Source organism: Aythya ferina (genome assembly GCF_964211825.1).
Source record: "Aythya ferina genome assembly, chromosome: 2".
NCBI lineage: Eukaryota > Metazoa > Chordata > Aves > Anseriformes > Anatidae > Aythya > Aythya ferina.
The window spans coordinates 140,017,991-140,038,938 of NC_140297.1; the positions used below are offsets into that span (position 1 = coordinate 140,017,991).

At 42.6% G+C, this 20,948-nt stretch overlaps 1 protein-coding gene across 25 annotated transcripts in view; it reads left to right on the top strand.

Annotated features, from left to right (window-relative positions):
- The first annotated feature begins 412 nt into the window (after positions 1-412).
- Positions 413-20,948, top strand: part of RIMS2 (regulating synaptic membrane exocytosis 2) — a 448,070-nt gene continuing 427,534 nt past the window's right edge. For 6 of the 25 annotated variants that reach the window (XM_084510630.1, XM_084510645.1, XM_084510646.1 and 3 more), the window contains exon 1: positions 635-1,099. In XM_084510630.1, the coding sequence (XP_084366756.1) occupies positions 930-1,099 (170 nt within the window). In that variant the 5' untranslated portion in view covers positions 635-929. Of the gene's footprint in view, positions 1,100-20,948 lie in introns of all 25 variants that reach the window. The other 19 variants (XM_084510614.1, XM_084510622.1, XM_084510618.1 and 16 more) reach the window with 9 other exon arrangements.

Below are 20,948 nucleotides of genomic sequence, written 5' to 3' on the forward strand. Positions count from 1 at the left end.
CCCCACCTGTGGCGGGCGGCTCCTGGCGGCCATGCCCGGCCCTCCTTCCCCCTCCCCGGCTTCTCCCCACCACAGCGTGCCCCGAAGCCCGCTCAGCCCCGGGGCTCCACCCGCCCTCTCCTCCCCTCGTCTCGGTCCTCGCAGCTCGCGTTGGCTCCTCCTTTGTGATTTTATTTATTTATTTATTTATTTATTTAAATCGCGTCCTCTTTTTTTTTTTTTTTTTTAAATTTTTTAAAAATTCCACCTCCTCCTCCACCCGTACAAATTAATTAAATAAATAAATAGCGATCGGCCGCTCCCTCCCTCTCTCCCTCCCTCCCTCCTTCCCCGGCCCCTCGCCGCCGCCCAGCAGCCGCTAGGGGCGGCAGCCGGGCCGGGCGCTGCTCAGGTGGCGGTGGCGGCAGAGGCGGAGGCGGTGGCAGCGGCGGGGGCGATGCGGGGCCCCCTCCCGTGACTCCGGCTCCTCCGCCATGCCATGGGTTAGGCGGCCTCCATCCCGGCGGCGGCGGCAGCGGCACGAAGAAGCGGCGGCGGGGCTCGGCCGGGGCGAGGAGGAATTATGAGCCGCGGCTTCCCCCGCTGCGCTCCCCGGGGCGCCGGGGCTCCGCGCTCACCCCGAGCCCCCCCGGCAGCGGCAGCGGCGGCCTCCGAGCCCCGTCTCCCGGCTCGGTGCTCGGGATAAGCCCCGCTCGCAGCGCTCCGGGCTCAGCCTTGCCCCTCTCTCTCCTTCTTCCTCCTCCTCCTCCTCCTCCTCCTCCTCCCTCCGTCCCCTCCCGCCCCGGGGAGCCGGCGGCGGGTGGGTGCGAGGTCGGGGCTCCCGGGCACCCCGCCCCTCGCCGTCGCTGTGCTGCCGGGCTATTGATTTGTATGTGCGGCTCCCGGCGCCGGAGCCCGGGCAGCGCCTCCCGTAGCTTCCCCCCCTAAAGATGTCGGCTCCCGCCGGGCCCCGGGGCGGCCCTGCGCCTCCTCAGCCGCTGCCGGCGCCTCAGCCCGAGATGCCCGACCTCAGCCACCTCACGGAGGAGGAGCGGAAAATCATCCTGGCCGTCATGGACCGCCAGAAGAAGGAAGAGGAGAAGGAGCAATCCGTGCTCAAGTAAGGGCGGGCGCACCCCCCCCTCCACCTTCTCCTTCCCTTCCTTCTCCCTTCCTCGCCCCGGCCCCGGGGGGTGGCGGCGGCGGCCGGGGGGCGCCGGGTGGGGACGGTGCCGGGCGGCGGCGGCTCCGCTCCCCCCCTCCGGCCCCGGCGGCGGCACGGCGCCCAACATGGCCGCACAGGTGCCGTCCTGGAGGGAGGGAAGGAAGGGGGGAGCCGGGGGGAGGTGGGTCGAGGCGGCGGGCTCGGCGCCGCCGGAGGGGGGCGGATCGGCGGCGGCGAGCTCCGTGCCGGAGCCCCGGCGAGCTGCGGGCGGTCAGCGGCGGCCCTGCCCGCTGCCCGGGGCCTGCGCTCCGGCCGCCTCCCCGGGTGGGTTTGCAGCGCCGCCATCTTCCTCCGGCAGCGCGCCCGCCCCGCCGCGCCTCACAGGAGGGGGACGAGGGGCACCGGCACCGGCACCGGCGGCCTTCAGCACCCGGAGCTGTCCGCACGGCCCCGCCCGGGAGCTCCCAGCGCCTGGGAGCCGCCCCGGAGCGGCGCTGCCTCAGCCGGCACCGCTCCCCTCCCCTCAGCGCCTCCCCCCTCAGCTCCCCCAAAATCGGTCCCGGGAAGCCGCCCCCCGAGCCCGGCGGCGCTGCCGCTGCTGTCACCGTGATAAAAACTTCCCGTTGCCGCCCGCCCGGCCGTGAGGTGCGCTCCTGAAGCACCCGGGGCGGTTCGCTGAGGTGTGTGGAGAGCGGTGGTGCGGTGTGAGCACGGGGAGTGAGGTGCCCCGCACGGCTCCCAGCCCGTGCTCCTCGCTTGGCTTGCTGCTGGGACGCTTTTGTTTTAAAGCAGCCCAGGTTCTGTCACGTTTCTAAACGGTGCGATGCAAAAATAAAGAGGCGTTTGTCTAAAATCTCTCCTCTCGTAAACAATCCTTACCAAAAGGGAAAGGAAAGTTACTCGAGTTGCACTTTAGGCACATAATGCCAGCACTACAGCTTCTAAGAAAGCTCCTGGCAGCTTCTGCGATCTCCATGCCTCCAGGATCACTTTGGATGGTCAAGCTTAGAAATGAAAACCGAAGCCTTCTCATTTCGTGACCAGTGAAAGTTGGCTTCAGTGAAACAGAGCGGTTTTCATTTGTGGTCTCCAGAAGCTCGGGACAAAAGGGAGGTCTTCACCACAATCTGAAGACAAACTCAAAACTTCTCGTGAGGTTTAGGCTCTGGTGGTGCCTCGCTGAAGTTTTCTCTTGAGTTCTGGGCGAGCTGTGAGGGGAATGGGATGGCACAGAGTTTATACACAAAGGCTGGCCTGACACAGGCTCTCTAATGAAAATGCTGGTGTCAGTGGAGTTTGGAGAGATGGTCCACAATATTTTATAGGATACCGAGGTCTGGTGTCAGATGAATACCTCACCAGTTTAATTTTTCTTAAAGCAAAGCGGTTCCTTGAACTGTCAGATACATCTGCATTCTGAAAATACCAACAGCTTTGTTAAGCACAACCCCTCACCAGTCACACAAGAGCGTGGTCCGCATTTTTAGGTAGGTATTACTGAGCTTAATTCTCTTGACAGACGTTTTCCTTCTGTCAAGAGAAGAGAAAGAAGAAGAAAGGAAAAAAATCAACAACCCTGCATTTATATGAATGAACTGCTGTTATTGCATATAGATAAATATAGAGCTAAATCCTGCAGTCTTTGTTCAAGTGTAATTCTCCTCGAAGGCAAGCTCCCTTTGAAGTGGAAGGTATTTTTGACTGACTAAGCAATAAAATTGTGTCATTTCATTCCACGGAGGAATATGGGAGGATAAAAAAAGATGCTGGAAACAAGAGTTGACACTTAGAGATATTAGCACAAGAACTGTTCAAACATTGTAGAGAGGGACAAGCATGGATTTCCTCTAAATTTTAGATAATTTATGGTGATTGAGTGTCAGTATGAATGGCTAGTCCCTGGGCTCTGCTTCCTTTCTGCGTTCTATTTCTATTTTGTGCTCTTCAAATTCTTATGCTGTGCCCATCACTGTGGTATTTGAGCATCTTCCAAAAGTGCACTAAGTAGCGTGACTCACATCTGTAATGTGGACCATTTTTTTTTTTTTCTTTCACTCCCTGGGGTAAATATGTGTGGATTTAAAATAGATACATAACTTCTTTTCCTTCTGCTTGTTTTACTCTTTTTTAGGGAAAGGAAATGCAGATGGTATTGAGTTGTAATCTGTAGCAACTAATAGTGATCAGGTCAGCATGAATTCCTGCCAGGATTTGCTGGAACATGATGGCGTGTAAAACTGAAGCTTTCCAGATTTGCTCTTTCCTTTGGCCTGGTTTGCTCTGTGAAATATGCCTAGCTGCAGTTATGCTCCGTGTTCCTGTGGTGGAGCTTCCGCTCCTAAAGGAGGACAGGCAGCAAACTGCTGCTTTGACTGTCTCTCCTTTGGATTTTTTGGGACCCTGGGAGTGCATCTTGAATGTCCTGTGCTAGGAAGGTGCCTTTTTTGGCAAGGTTACCGTACATATGTTTTGTGTAGTGCAATATATGCCTAATGCATGGCACTCGGAGAAAGTGAGTTCACTCAGAAGAAAGCACACTGGGTGTAAGTCCTTCTGTTTCAGGAATATTTACATATTTTCAACTTCTGGCATTGTGGGTGTTTTAATTTCTTGGATCCCACACAATGTTTGATGATGACTTTTCCTGTATGTTACACACATCCTTCCTCTCACAATTTCTATTTTTTTTGTGTGTATAAACTTTCTAAGGGGTTTTAGATAGTACTGTTTCCTATATATGGATTGATTTATGGGATCCATCATGTGCTTTTTTACTTTACATTTGTGCTTTTGTATCAAGAAACTGACTTGAGAGGTTGCACACAGGAAAAGAAACATTTGTAGAAGACGCAAGGATGCTGACATTATTTGTAAAGACAAAGTTTCAGCCTGTGTGGTGTGCATAAACACCTGTTTGTAGTACTGTGAGTTTCCAGCTTCTTCTAAGCTATTTGAGCTATTCTGAAAGCAAGATGAAATGCTATCCTAGTGAAGTCTGGCTCACGGCTCTGAAAACACAGGCACTTCAGCTTCCCAGGGGTATGGACAGTTTGGCCCAGTAGAAGGCAAGCTTACCCAAGAGAAATTCCTTTATGAAATCATCCAGCCTTTCATATATTCGCAAGGTATCACTCAAGTTTACCCTAGAAGATCTCACTCTGTGTGCATGTGAGTGAAATCGAGTGGCATCGCCGTCACTTTTATGCAGGGAGAGAGGACGGATGGGCACACGGTGGGCTAGATGGAGAAGGGTGGCTCTCTATAAGCCACCCCAGCAGGCCCACGGTTAGCTCTAGGAAGGTACAGGTGGCTGTGAACTTGTATGTGCTCCGTTGCTCTTTGTCTGCAGTTGTACAGCCATGGTAAGAAATGACTGAAATAAAACCCATGATGAGGACACCGCAAAGAAGCTTGGCTCTGTAGGCTCTGTATGGCGCTGTGGGTGAGCGGGGTGTGGGGCGGGGCACCAGGCCTGGGACAGAGGAAGCAACAAACTGATGGCTGAAAGTCACAGTAAATACCTCCCATGGCTATCACAGTGCTTTATGAATAATTATCCTGCTTTATGAGTAATCAGCTCTGATTTACACCGCTTTAAAAGGATTGTGTGTTTAGGATTTGGATTTGGGGCTGGAGGGATGACAGGTGTAGGTGATGAATACATGTGTGTGTGTGTATAGATATATATATATATATTTTTTTTTTTTCCCACAATAGAGATGCATATATGGGAAATTTCAAAGTTTATAGGGTAATGCAAGAAGATTCACTTCTGGCTATATAGTAAACTAGGACTCCAGGCAACATGAGCTGCGTAAGTTATGCTCTCATACCTTTGCACGGAGTTTTGTCTAAATTTAGGGTGCTGATCAGAGTAGGCCATTGTTACACCACTTACTATTTTGCTTTTATTTCTACTTTTTTATAAAAAAAGTATGATCAGGGTGACTTTAATAACTTTATGCAGTGTGAGGTAAGCGGTAATGGAAGTTGTAAGAACAGGTGTAGTTGAGGGAGGACACAAATCCCCTTGTCTCCTTCTGTTCCCCTTTGCCTTCCCTTTTCCCTTTCTTCTACCTCATTGTCTGCTCTCTCATAATTTTCTTCTCCCCTTTCTTTCGTTTTACAAATTTGTGCTGCCTCTTTGACCTCTCAAAATTACCATTATTGGTTATTCCTTTCTCTTGCCACATGGTTATACATGTTATACCATAGGTAATACCCATCAGGATGCTGTGACTTGTACCACTTGCTCTTCAAGAAGCCTCAGTGTTTACGATTGCTGTGCAAAGCTGCTAGCACACTTTGGGGCACTGTCTGCAAATAACAGCAGTGGTACTTCCTCTTAGTGACTAAGCAGAATGCATTTGGAGATTATACAGACTGGCAGTAACACTAATTACTGGGTTTGCTAATGTTAACGTTGAGTAAAATTTTGGAAGATTGCAGTAGTGCCAATGTTGTTCCAGCATTCAGAAAGTGCACGCAGGATGGCTTGGATGTAGAAAGGCCTAACATCATATGGGATCGATGAATAGAAAAGCTGAAACAGGATTTGGTTAACAAGGAAACCAAAAAGGAGATATTTAACATCAGCAGATGTGTGCTTTCTGAAAAATATACCGTGTGAAATAAATACACTGTTACACTTGTTTGAAACCAAAAGACAATTCCCAATTTTGCATTTTAAAGGCACGAGTGTAGACCATACTTTTAAGTGCTGGGACTGTATCCTGGAAAGTGGTGACTGGGTGAAATGCAGTGGTCTCTGGACGTCAGGGCAATGAACGGTCCTTTCTGGATTTTGTCTGCCTGCATCTATGAGCTGGATAACTTCTAAATAATGGAGAATGTTAAACAATTGATTTTTCCATTGAAACAACAGCTTAATTAGTATGTATATTGTAAGCACCAAAATGCAGCAAAGCGATAAGTTAGTACAGAACCAAGGCTTATAACTTAATGTAAAATGTGTTTTTACCCTGCCACTGGAGTTTTAAAATACCTGAAGCACATTCAAAGCTCCATAATAAGGAGGAAAAAGTAATACAATGGTTTGAACTTCGAAATTTTATCCAATGCAATTACTCTGTGAAATTAAACATGTACATAAACGTTCAGTTTTTATCTGTGAGGTAGGCGTGACAGTCTTGGGAACTTGGGAAGTGAATGCCACCTCTCACCATGTGCTCCACTGCTCCCTTAGAGCTTTGCTGTCTTACTCAGAGTCAGTCAGAAGGCTAAGTTAGAAAGTGTCTGTGCATACTGTGTATTCCGTGTTCCAAGCTCCTATTTTCTAGGAAGGATCTTTTTGTGTTGCCAGCTTCTTTCCTGTTTCCCCAATGTTTCTGTGATGGCTTTTTTTTGACAAGAAAAGCAACTTGGGGAGATGAAACCAAAAAGAGCACAAAAAAATGATTAGTTGTGATCTCTTCTATACTTGTTTGACTGCTACAGGCATTATGCCTCAACAACGAGCTTTGAGGTGCGGACATTTTTTTTATAGGATGACTAGATCATATGGGCTGTCTTAATCACTTGTTCTACTATATCATGGTTAATAGCTACAGGTTATCGTGGATAAACTCATCTCTCTAAAAAGGGGAGTCTTCATAACTCAGTCTCAGGAAGAGCCTAATTAAAGACCGATTGCTTAAAAATGGCATTCAAAACCAGTTGTTTTTCAAGCAAATTAACTGCTATTATACATCTGAGTTCAAATCAAGCCACATTATTTTCTGTAGTTACTGAGTTTAGATTACGTCTCCTTGAAGTACTGCATGCTGTAACAGGAGGAAGTGTCAGCGCCTCAAATTATAGCTGGCTGTTGAGGCTCTATAATAGTTTATTAAGAAGAAGAACAGTTTATATCTAATCTGGTAGTGCTTTTTTAAGCTAATTAAACCCCAACAACTGCCTTTTGTGATTTGTTGAACTTCTGGTGATACAGTAAAACTGCGGAACCAGTGCTGTGCTGAAAAGGTGCTTCTGCATGATGTTCTGTAGCGCCTGCTTCCTCACGTTGTTTCTCCAGTGTATCATCTTGAAGCTGCAAAGGGATTATCAGTCAGGATCAAGATTATAACAGCTAATGTAATACTCCCAGATGATATAGGGGAGTAGGAGTGCGTTTAAGAAGTTAATATACGTGGCTTTAGGAGAGTAAGAGTTCAAAGTCATTTATATAGTGCTTTGCTGTTCTCGTTGAAACTGGAAGATGATTCTTTTATAGTCTTAAATTCAGCTGCCATCACACTTTTCCACCTGAACATATTTGTAGATTGATTTTAGTTGCGCTTAACTGACATCAAATTCATGCATTTTGATGGTGGAGGAGTTTACAGTAGTCCACTATCTATCTTTGGTGTTTTGATTCAAGGAATATCTTTGATTTAGGCTTGAAACTGTTCTTACAACCACACTGAGATATCCTGTTCATTCTAGCAGGATTTAGCAAGAGCTGAACATGTGTTTCAATAATGTCCAGGTACTTCTGTTTAGAAAATTCACAAAGAAAATCTTTAATTAAATATAAAGAAGTTTTTTTTTTTTTTTTTTTTTTTTTTTTTTACTGTCCTTGTGGGGTTAGTTCTTTCTTCTTAAATCTTACGTGAATTTGCTTAAATACTTCCTCTATTCAACACTGATAGTTTTAAGGTGAATGGTTCCTTAAAGCAAATACTGTATTATATTTGTACATAGACTCACAGGTCATATAGCATTACCAGGTATTTGATATAGCGTGAAAATTGGATTCTGTGTATTTGAGGGGACAGTCTTTAATAGGTGTATTATCTAAGCGCATAAGGGATATCAAATGTTTTGACCTTTAAATAGAATTGCCAGTTACAATCAGTCATAATTTTTGGACAATGTTTTGCAGATATATTCTATATAACTTCTCAAAAACATGTGCTCTAGTGTGTTAGTAATAAAACCTTTTCCCTGTGCAGTTACTCAAACTCTTGGTGTGAATACATTTTTCTCTTTACCAAAAGGTGGGTGAGAATTAATGCTTTTAAAGCCGTTTAAAGCTCAGAAAACAAAGAACAATAGAAATTGGGTCTGTCTGAGGCCTCAAGGGGCCTTCCAATTCATCCTTTGCCTCCAGGTATGACCAGCTATAACACAGTGATTCCTGACACTTATTTGTCTAATATATTGGTTCCCAGCTGTGAGGGCACAGCTATGCAGTACACAGGCGTAGTGGCTGAGGCACGAGCACTTAACAGGAGATACACAGAGTTCAAACCTGTCGGCTCTGCAATAGTTGTGCTGTGTACACAGGAGAAGGTGAGGAGAGGGCCAAACATCTTGGCATAAAGCTCCCTGGCCCAGTTATGTATGAACCCTGCACGTTTGTTTTGCAGATGACAGTTTGGTGTGTATATATACATATACATCTGATGAGAGGTATGCAAACAAAGAATCTTAACTACTTTCCTAACTGGAGGTGGAGATTCCTTGGTGTCCCTAGGTAATTTGTTTCAGGTACTCAATGTAATTATCCTTTCCATTACATTTTTTTTTTCTCCTAAAGGTAAGCCCAAATCTCTTTCCTGCTATTTGCTGCTTACTCCGTCCCCGGTGGAAATGCAGAGCATTCCGTTACTCTCCGCAGCAACCTTTCATATACTGCACAAATGTGATTATGTCTCCTTGTGTAGATAATCATCATCCCCTTTCTGTAGGCTCAACAGGCCATATTTTCTAGACTTTAGGCTGTTCTTGTTGTTCTCAGTATTCCTTCTAATTGAGCTTTTTGAAATAAAGAGTCTGAAATGAGACACCATATTCCAAACAAAAATGTATGGGGAGGGTGCAAAGATCACACCACGTGTCCTACATAGAACACCTCCCTTGACAGCCACTGTCATGAGTGTTTGGGGTTTTGGTGGTGGCATGGCAAATTGACTCATGATCAAGAAGTTGGCTTGTGATCTTCTATACCTTCAGCATGCTTTTGTGCAGAACTGCTGTGGAGTGATTTCATTCCTCGTATTGCATTTGAACTTGGTTACCCCAGTGTTTGTCTTCATCCCTGTTGAGTTACGCTCTGTCTGTATCAGATACCTCTTATGAACGTTGAGTTGGAGCGCTTAAATAAAATGAGAAAACAGCCCTGGGAGCGACGACCAGGATTTGTCTCTATAGAGTATCCTAATCGCAGAGGTATTCAGACTTTCTCCTGGTTGTCTGTACTTGCACATTCCTGACTGCACAATTGCTCAACTTCATAGGCAGAAGGCAGAATAATCTCACTCCAGTTTTGCCCAAAGCTTGTTGGTTAGGGAAGAGAGAGCTGTGCTCAGATCTTCTCAAGCTGGGAAGGGTCTAGGATACAGGTCTTGTACCTCCTTGGGAACACTTGTAACTTTCATGCTATTGTAAAGGAAACAGTTGCTTCCTCTGCTACATTTATTCAGTTTGTGGAAGCTGTTGGCCTACTTAAAAACAAATTTGACAAAGTTGTTGAGGTCCCAGAGATACTTAGTAACTAAGGGTCTAAAGAAAATAAGTAGGTGGTTAGTGGAAAGATTGTTCATACTCCTGACCAAGGAAAAGCCTGCTCACGCTCCCTAGATGCCAAGGAGTCCTTACGGCAGAGAACCAAGCATAGACATCAAAATAAATTAATCATGACTTGTGTCCTCACAAAATCAGTCTTTTTTTGGGTTCCATACTCGTAGAACTGCTTGGTTAAGGAAAGCGATTGCCTCAGTTTTGGTGTCTTTTTCATTCCATGTTTACAACTTCTGTAGCTTGAGAATCTCTGGGATCATTCAGATCAGATATGAGTATATATAGTATAATACTTCTACGTATGAAATAACTGAAAATACTGAAATTGTCAAATTTGATTTAGAGCCAAGAAAAGAGGTGCCTTTAGGATGTGATCCATCTCATTGTAAAGTAGATGTTTCATGTAGTCTGGATGAATTGCAGAGCCCATTTCCAGCCATGGACTTAAAAAGAAGGTAGAATACGGCAGAGTTCTGCCATGTAGGCATCGTAGGTGAGTTGAATCTTACCCTTGGAGTTCTGACTTTGAGAATAATTCTTCACTATTTGATCTAATGAAAATGCCATAGCCACTTTCTGTGCTGGCATTGACTTTTATAGTTTTCTAGACTTCTTTAGAAGCCTGTCTGCTGATCTGCATCTTCTGCTAATATTTTAATGAATTATTAATTAGGGCATGTTTATTTATCCATATCTTTAATATTTGAGACTCGCTGCCGGGAAACTGAGTATGCTTCCTTTCTAAGTTATTCTTAGGATTTTGTATAATTTTTAGTATATTTAAAGTTCCAAGAGCCTTCAAAGAATGAGGTTTAAAAGAAGCCCTTGGACCACAAGATATTTCCAGTATGTGGGATTAAATTTATCTATCAAGAAAGCACATTGCAGAGAAAATCTGCCTGTGCCATTCACCAGTTAGAGTGATTAGTGGATATATCAAGCCAGAAAACAGAAAGTCATGGCTGCAGGTAGTTACTTTGTTAGGTGAGAAGTTAAAAACACGTGATGCTTCAGCTACTTGGAAATACAGATTTGTCTTTAAACTCGATAAAGATTTATTTCCATAACTCACATGCCATCTCTCTTCTTCTGTTATGTTCTGGTGTAATGCAAGCTAGTATATTTCAACCTATACTTTGAATATTTTGCATGCTTTTTCTGCCAGTAAGTCATTAGTTTAACAACATTTACGTAGCTACCATGTATTTTGAAGTTGGTAGGGCACTTTTGATAGCAAGCTAAATAAAAAATACAACTGAATTGCTATTGAAAGAAGTTATCGATATGAGCTCTGAAACTTTCATGCTTTAAAAGCCTGGATAAACAGGTATGTGCCAAAGATGTTGTGTGGAATAGAAATCAAATATATTTTTGCTGAATCAGGCCTTAAGACACTTTGGGAACATGGCTTTTGATTCAGCGTGCTTCCATTAATTTGGTTAGTCACTGCGATTATGATTCATTTCATTCTGTGTAACCAACTGCTGCACAGTAAGTGACAGCTGAACCATGTATTATCTAACAGCTAGAAAAATAGCATCACTGTCACGTTTAGAAGGCTGAGGATTATATTTTTACTGAGCACGTGTTTTGTACTGAAGTTGAAAGGCTTCAGGAAAAATCTTAATTTTTCTCAAATTACTTATAACATTACAGATATGAAATATAACAGTAAACAGCATGAAGTATTTCAAACAAACTTTATTTTGATTTATCACTATTATGAAAGTTTTTGTTCTGTTTTTGGATATTTTATTGGCTTTTAGGATTAGTTGTGAAATTATGGCTGCAGATGCTTTTCTGGTTTACATATAAGTGGCAGGTTTGCAGAACTAAATGTAACTGAATAGAAAATACTTCTCAAGTGCTGGTATTACTCCATGTTAACATCAGAACACATTTCAAGGGCAGAATTTTCATTATTCTGCTAAATTTTACCGAAAATACCACTGAGACTCAAAAATTAGCAGGTTGTAAAGTTAAGCAAAAAAAACAATGTATGATGGAAACAAAATTATATTTTCATCTAGTTTCCATGTTTCTTTCTAAAAATCATACATTCCATGTTTAAAAACAAGTATCAGAAAGTCCAAGTATATGTTTTCCTGTCCTGTTTATGGCTTATCGGGAAAAACACTGTACAGGGTGATGTGAAGACACCAAGCCAAGAAAAGGTGTTTTCAGGGTAGAGTACGGAAAAAGCACTCCGTACTTGAAAATGTTGAATTCTTCTGTCTGGTTGATATCTGAACACAGAGGTGGACAGAGATGAATGAAATTTAATGTATTATAGCTGAACACTGGTACACATTTATGTATTTTGAATGTATTTAGGCATCATTGGAAGATAAATGTTTTTAGCTACTTTGTGGTTTATATATCAATATAGGATCATATCACAGAATATCTTTGGTTAGAAGGGACCTCAGAGATCACCCAGTCCCAGCCCCCTGCCATGGGCAGGGACACCTCCCACCAGCCCAGGCCGCCCAAAGCCCCATCCAGCCTGGCCTTGAGCACCTCCAGGGATGGGGCATCCACAGCTTCTCTGGGCAGCCTGTGCCAGGGCCTCACCACCCTCTGGGTGAAGAATTTCCTCCTAACCTCTAATCAAAACCTACCCTCTTAGTTTAAAACTATTCCCCCTCGTCCTGTCATTATCCAATTGAACAGAGAGTTGTTCTCCATCCTTTTTATAAGTTCCCTTCAAATACTGAAATACTGCAGTGAGGTCCCTCTGGAGCCTTCTCTTCTCCAGGCTGAACAAGCCCAGCACTCTCAGCCTGTCTTCATAGGAGAGGTGCTGCAGCCCTCTGAGCATCTTTGTGGCCCTCCTCTGGACCTGCTCTAACAGCCCCACATCCTTTTTGTGCTGGGGGCCCCAGACCTGGATGCAGCACTCTGTGTGGGGCCTCACAAGGGCAAAGTATAAGGGGACAGTCACCTCCCTTGATCTGCTCTTTTGATGCAGCCCAGGATGCAGTTGGCCTTCTGGGCTGCAAGGTGGATTTGCCGTGAGTTCTTGTCTAAAATTCAGCCTGAGTTCTGTATTTGAAAAGTCTTTAGAGCAGGTATACTCTTATATAAAACATGCTTTTATTTGGAGAATGGCAAAATAAACTTTTAATTCGATTTTCAACTGTTAGTGTGAATAGTCATGTTTGTTCAACACAAACAAGAGTGATTATTATTGTATAATTAGACCACGATCACAAAGATACTTATGCCCAAACTTAAATGCAACATCAGTAACTAATTTTTAACTCATTCGGACTAGTTATTTACATGTAAGAGATAGATTAATTAAAATGAATATAGGTTAAAAATTTGTCTTTGTGTCTACTACCTAATTTTGTCTAATAATACTTAAAAAAGGAAAAACATTCACTGAAACTGCACTTTCACTCTAACTTATATTTAATAGTGAATAATTTTTTTCATTGTTTAGCCACTGTGCATGTAAAGACTGGAGCGTATCCTTCCCAATTTACATTTATTTTTAAAGAAAGGATTTCTTGAAAGTTCCTGGAAGTAAATCATTAGTTCACTGGCCTATTAACTAAATAAAGGCACTGTTGTATATGTTGTGTTGTTATTAATTTAAGTCATTGAATAATATGCTCTGACTTTTATTCTTAGGTAAATAAGAAAGAGTAGTTTGGACTCGGTAGCCTTTTTTGTCATTCTCTGTAACCATAAGTTCTTCTCTGACAGGGGCTTAGGAGCGTTTTATTGTAGTAATCCATGAAAAATTTTTCTTTTAACAGGGCTGCCGTGCCTAACACAAGCACGACTAAGCACTTCCTTACCAAAGATGACCTATTTTAAAACAGCTTTTGCCTCCCATTGGTGCTGCTGGGCATTTTGTAAAGCTGGCCACAAGAAAGATGGTGGCTTGTGTTGGAAGAGGGAAAGTACCATTAAACAACTTCTGTCTTGGATACAAATAACTTGTGGTTGGTGTTTATAACATTACTGAAGGGTATTATCATGGTGTGGAGTGAGGTTTACACAAGAGCTTTTCTATGCATTTCCATTGCTTAATGTATTTGGTCATCATCAGTATCTTTTTCTAGGGATGGTTGGAGCATCTGCACAATAGCTTTTGTGTTTACAGTACTAATGTGTATTTTAGCCTTAGTTTCATTTTTTCTGGGGAAAATTTCTCTGGATGTGATACAAAGGGAGGAAAGGATTGTTACTGAACTCTTGCCTATCAACCTGTGTATCTTTGTCTTTTTATTCATGGTTAGCTTTCTATTGCCATAATCAATGAAAACTCATGTAGGAACGTATATGGAAGTAGGGAATTCACTAGATTTGTAATTAAAAATTGCATAATTTCCTTTTTGGTGTGGAGTAACTATTTAGTAAGTATATTTAGGAAGGCTAGTTTGAGCCTCATGACACCACCCTTCCCTGCTTCCCTGCTGAATAACTGGAGTTGGAAGGCCATCGCTGATGGCCTCCTCCAGGCCACATCCCCCTGCTCCACCGGGGGCTCCTCCACCCATGGGGGGGCTGCAGCGTGGAGATCTGCTCCATGTGGGACCCATGGGCTGCAGGGGGACAGCCTGCTCCACCAGGGACCTCTCCACAGGCCGCAGGGGAACTGCTGCTGCCTGCCTGGAGCACCTCCTGCCCTCCTGCTGCACTCACCTGGGGGCTGCAGGGATGGTTCTCACTCCTCTCTCCCAGCTGCTGTTGCTTTTTTTTCCCCTCCTTTCTTCAATCTGCTCTCCCAGAGGCCCAACCAGTGCTGCTCATTGCTTGGCTCTGTCCAGCCATGGGTCCCTTTTGGAGCAGCTGGAGCTGGCTCTGCTCTGACATGGGGCAGCTGCTGAGCTCTGCTCACAGAGGCCACCCCATCAGCCCCCCACTACCAAACCCCTCCCACATAAACCAACTAGAGCTCCTGCAAAAGGTGGGTCTGAGCAGCTGCATTAAGCGGTTTATCCCCCAGGTAGTGCTCTGGTGTCAGTACCACACGGGCAGCTCCATCCCCAGCCCAGCTGCTTCCTCGTGCCTCTGTGACACCACCGCAGCCCTGGTGCAAGTGTCTGGTGAACTGTCTAGTGAAACTGCTTCAGGGAATTTAAAAATATCCTCCTCCTCCCCATTTCGGCAGAGCTATTTTTATCGATGGAAAGGAACTGATCTGGTTTACTGTACAGTCCTGCAAGCAGCTGTGCTAGCACAGCTGAGGGACCGGGAGAGATTAGCTACAGTGCTTTTCATGTTTCTGGAAGCAGTGGGCTTGCTCCACTCTTATTTCCACAGTCTGCAATGACTGCTCGTGTTGCAGTCATTGAGAAAAACAGCAATCAACACTTAGGAAATCATTTCCGATTTGGAAGGTTTTTGAGGTTTGAGTAGATGCAGCCAGAATTAATGTTCAGAGCCCTTTCTTATGATGAAAACCAGGAAAATGCTCCTAAAATTTTACTGTTGAATAACTGGAGTTGGAAGGCCATCGCTGATGTTAGTTGAGGTTAAAGGTTTTGTGTCTCAGTGTACGCAGGCTGTTTTCTCAGGTACTTAAAACAGGTTTTCTGATGTAGCATAACATTTCAGCTCATAGGGTATGGAAGAAAGAGATGGGAAACACCTTAGATGATGCTGGCCGAGTGGATAGGCTGTAGAAAGCTGTGTTGTTCCATTTTCCAATGCGATCTGGTTTATAAATAATGAAGGATGTGTAGCAAGGATCCTAGTTGTAATCGCAGCACACACACAAGCTCATGTATTTTCACAGGTGGCATAATGACCAAATGCTCTTTGTAGTGTGTGAAATAACGCTTTGCCCCGTTTCAGTTTTTGGGTGGAGATGAGAACTTCCGATTGTTCAAATTATGTGGTGATTTTGGCTCTAAATTTGTTCGCAATTTACTCGAACTGCAGGCTACATGGATATTTTAAAATAGAGGGCATATGAATAAGTTGTAATTTAATCTATTATTGAAACCATTTTAAATAATGGCTGAAAAATTATGACTGAATTTAAATTTGCTAGGGTCATTAACTCATGAGCTACTGAAAGTTTATAAGATAGCATAGAGAAACACGAAGTGTGGACTTAGTACCATCTATGCCAACACATAAGAAGGAGGTAGACCTTGCATCAAAGTGTTTAATTTTTTTACTTGTAGTAAAAGTAATAGACTTGCAAATTTATTTGTGCATCTGACATGTAGCCTGATTGAAATAATGGAATTCCTTCTAAAAAAACCACCAACAACCTTTAAGAAATAGAGGATTAAAAATACTACCCTACTAGTAACATTTTTCTGAATGCCTGGTGTTCTTATTTTCAAGCAATGCTATAATTTAAAGGGACATCGTATTCTTTCAGGAGAGAAATAAATCTATTTGGACTAGGATTATTATGTAGGACTATTAAATATTCACATATTTTGTACTGTCTGGTTGCTAATATTAGCCCAGTATTCATTAGGAGCTACAATCTACTATTGGACAGAAAGTATTTTTTTCTCTTGGATTGCTATAGCAGTCATCTTTGATCTGCATTTTACTGAAAAATCAAACATCTATCCCCTTTCTTATGCCTTCCCTTTAGGCTACTGGTAAAAATTACTACAGAAACAATATTTTAACATGTTAACATGCGTTGTACCCCAAATGAGAGTGGTGATTCTCTTTTCAGAATCACAGTCCACTCTTCTGGAATGATGTGCTGCCCCAAAATGTGAATAAATTATGTATTTTTTAAAATGTCACATTCACTTAGAAACCAGCAATTTCATTAAAAATATCTTTCTTTTAAACATTTCTTTTTTCTATAAATATTAGGCACAAATATCTGGAGGGCATAGTAAGCTTTTACTTTTTCACAGGTTAATATTCATACTGTCTCAGTGTCCGCTTCTACAAATGCCCAGTGTCCGACTGGATTAGAGTTCTAGTTCGTACCGCTGGCTTGAATTCCTGTGTTAGTGGGAAATGAAATATTAAAAGGTCTTTCCTCCTAATGCTGTATGTAAAGAAGATGCAGTCATGCTAGGTGTTTTTCTCTAAAGAAAATGAGGATGGAACTATTATATCCTGGGTAGAGATCCATCTGAGATACCAATGGGATTATTTTGAGATAGGGAAAATATGGACAGCATGTTCATCTTAAACAAGACTGTTTCCACACAAGAAGTGATATATTTATTATAGTACTCCAAATATCAAATTATATAAATACTGTTTTAATATTTTTAATTTTACTTATATTTAGGTTACACAAGTTTTGGATTTTCCAATTCTTGTATTTTATGTCCAGGTTATATATAAAAGTTTCTGTGAGGTGACCATTTAAGTCTCTCAATTCTATAGATTTTAATACAGATTAATTTAAAATTAGACAGTTTCCCTAACTCATTTTTTTACAGATGAAGCTTGTCAGAAAATATTTGGATTATACCGTACCACTGGCAAATGAAACACTTTGTGATGCTTTCCTGAATTTTTTTTTTTTTTGTAATAAAATGGCTGAGCCCGATTTTGGATTAACTTGCATTTTTTTTATTCTGTTATAAGTCTACTGAAGTCATTAGATCGCTTCTGATTTAATCTTATTGTCAAAAAAAAAAAAAAAAAAAAAAAGAATTAGGTCCATTATTCCTCATCATTTATGTCAAAATTTATAATGGCAATGTGGGAGTGAGAGACTGCAGACGGCCTCTGGCCTGTCCTGTAGAATTTAAGCACTGAATTTGTAGGTCCTGAAGTGGCATTGTTGCAGGTGGAAGAGTGGAGAGAAAAGTAACCTAAAGTGAGGCATTGTACTCATAACAGAGAAATCTTGAAACAAAAGCCCAAAAGTTTTCTTTCTCTCCTTTTATTTTATTTTTTAATCATATTTTGTTAACCTCACGCCTCTTCAGCTGCTCTGGTACCTGTAAATAATTTCGTGTGATGACAGTTTGTGGAATACACACAGTATAAAAGTTGGCATTTTAGTAAACATTGAACCTCGTGTACATTCCCCAAACACCAGAAAGCTTTTGGGTTAAAGTTCAAGGCTGTCGCATGTGTAGCAAGGATTGTGCGTGCAGTAATAAAAAGGGAGTGAAAGGAAATTGCAATTTGATATCTACACTTGTGACATCATCTTGTATGTAGACACATCTTTTAGTTTTTTATTTGTTTGCAATAGATAAAGGGAGGACAATAGGGCTTTCAGTGGTTCTCATTCTTTTTTTTTTTAAGGCCAGTTAACTATATATAGTTACTATAGTTACTATGTAAAGCTATATATACTAAATAACAATATTTTTTGGGTCTCATTAGGAGAATTTTTCTGAGTAAAACGCTTTTACTGTCTGTCTTACACTATAAAACACTTTTACCTATTTTATCTATAGTAACTAACAGGTAAAAATAGTTGCTGTAGTGTCGTGCATGATCTTTTTCCCTCTATCTTTCTTGTAGCTCTTTTCAGTGGCAAATCCCTGTATGTCTGTTGCTGAAGGAATACGTCTTCATGGGAGCTGACAAAATTAACTCCTGTCTGCAGCTAAATTTATCCAGTTTAGTCAAGCAAGAATCAAAGTACAGGAATTTGAAAAGGGCGTCTTTAATTAACGTTATTTCTAACAGTTGGCGTTTGATAGCTGAAGCTTTTTTTTTGCGCTGTCAGCTGCAGGGTTTCAAACTGAAGTGCTGTTTTTAATTTGCTGGTGACAGACAGCCGTGCCAGTCAACATGCGAGAGCCTGGGTGCTATCGGTTTCTGTTCGTTTGCTTATTCACTTTCTTGCTTTGCTACAACCTACTTGCGCTCTCCCAATCTGTCAGGCTCGCTTAAAGTAAGTTGTAGCCTAGCTTTCCACACTGGTTTTGTTTTTCCCATGTTTCCTTATTTTAGTAAGCTGTTTTATCCAGTTTTAGCTAGAGCAGATTGATCTAAATCCTTCAGAAGATGGATGGATTGACTGGAGGCACCTGGAGGATTAACTCCAAACCACAGCAGGATACAAAGCTCTTGCATTTCTTTTTGGGGACAGGACTGAGTCCTGCTGCACTCCATCTCCAGCACCCGTGTGGGTGTTTCCTGGGCAGAGGTAGGGATGGCGTTGACCGTAACATTCTGTTCCCAAATTTTGGGATTCTCTGCTCTGCCACTAAAATGGACGCGATCAGTACCAAGAACAAGCTTAGATTATCCCTTCGCACTCCCAAAACACATTTGGAGCCTTTAACAAATGTTGCCTCTGAAGCTGCACGGATAAGTTTTGTTCCATCCTCTGACCTTCCAGCAAAAATAGATCCCCTCTCATTGTCCACAGGGCTCGTGGATAGCTCTTCTTTAGTTTAGATAGTTCATCTTTCTCTCTTTCTTTCTGCTCCTGTTATATTCTGTCCTTGAGGAAGGATTTTATTATTGAGAAAAGTTTTCAATTAGAAGGCGGGCCATTCATTTTAAAGGGCATATGAATTTGAGCTCAGTCTAGTAATCGTTAATAATTACAGAGCTGCTGTTCCAGACTGAGGATGCTCTGTCAGTACTTTCTCAGAATATGTTTCCTGATCCCTGCAGTTTGTCTGGATCCAGGTGTGCAACTCAGCTTTAAGGTTTTACTCCATAGTAAGAAAAAATTCAAACCTGTGACACTTCTCTCCAATTCCCCTGTGTCCTGCCTTCCACAAAAAAGAAGCAACACTGTGTGCATCAGGTGAGAGCCGTGGCGTACTGTGAAGCACAGCTGATGTGGATGGTCTGGAGGTGAGGATATTTCAGTCCCAGTACACAGGAGACATGTTTAGGTTCATCCCAGGTCCTGTCCTGAATTCCATCACCTGCAGCGTGCGTTGCATTATGGATTATTCAGCAGTATCTATAGCAGCAAAATCTGTAGTTTGCCATGCAGTGACATTTTTAACCACAGGCGTGAGGAGGCATCTTCTCCCAGGTTATTCTTGTTTGACGGTGAGGTTGCTGCGTTTTATACAAGTTGTATTTTCTCATCCTTGTTAGGCAAAGTTGAAGCAGTCTGACCAGGAAATGATTAATGCATGAATCAGAGTGACAGTGTCCTCATTTGAAAAGAAAAAGTGCAGCCTCCTGGATACTTAAGTTTTGGAAACACTCTTTGCCGTCAGTACAGCTGTGCCTCCAGGAGAAATGAAGAATCCAGTATGACCCCATGACTGTGCACTTGATAATCATTTCACTCTTAATAATCTAATCCGTCCATTGTAATGAAGCAATTAGCTTGCTGTGCCCCTAGCTGTACTCCAGTAGTGAATAATGGCAATTTATTCTCATTTTAACAGTTTTACTGTTGAACGCTATGAGGTGGGGCTTATTTGACCTGACCTTTCAGGCCTCGTACACGGTAGAAAAAATATTTTTGTAAATCAGGCTATCTGTTGTGGGGATATTTATGATGGATGAATTTAGCTCCCTAACATAAATTTCTTTGGATCAGAAATAAAGGTAATATGACATCAGAGGGAAAAAAAAAGGGCAAGGAAAGGAGAAACCACAGCACTAAATCTGGCTGCTATTAGTTCCTCTGGTTTCAGTTGAAGTGATCAAAGAAGTGATCTGTGACAACGTATTATTCATTCCTGATCTCATCAGCTAGCCTCAAAATCTTCCCTGTATTTTTTCTATTTACTTTATGGTCTAGCACTCCATTTCGATGTAGGTTATCTTTCTAGGGCTCTCAGTTTAAAATGGACACAAAAATTCCTTGCATATTTTTAAATGGGATAAGGAGAAGGTTTAATTTGACGTGCAGTATTTAAGGATAAGCTATGTTTACTGTGACTTTGCCAGAACTGGGTAGTGCTTGCTTTGTCTCTTCATTCACTGACTCTTTCAGAATTCCTTTTTTTCTGCAATGCTTTCTCCTTGTAAGGCTCTCTGTGATACAGGCAGGTTTTGTTCAGTGCAAATGTTACTCTGCTCCTGCAGTGACTTTCTTTGCAGGAATGGCACGCGGAATCAAACACAGCAGTCAGGAAGCATGAGGAGGAAGGCAGAAGGGAGAGTGTCTGGATTTTGCTCAGTGTCACTGCTGAAAGGCACATCGAGGTGGCAAGTGACACTAGAAAGCTCTTGAGGGTAGGAAGCATTTTTTTTAATGTGTGGAGTTTTAATTAAAAAAAAAAATTTGAACTCTACCTCTACAATTCCCTACTGCCATATACTGTACAGAAGTACTACACCTGTACATGTTCTCCTGGGAATCTTTTCACATCCTCTGTAAGTTCTGAGCACAGTCAAGGTTTCCTTGCACCTTCTCACCTCTTTGTTGGGATCTGCGTGT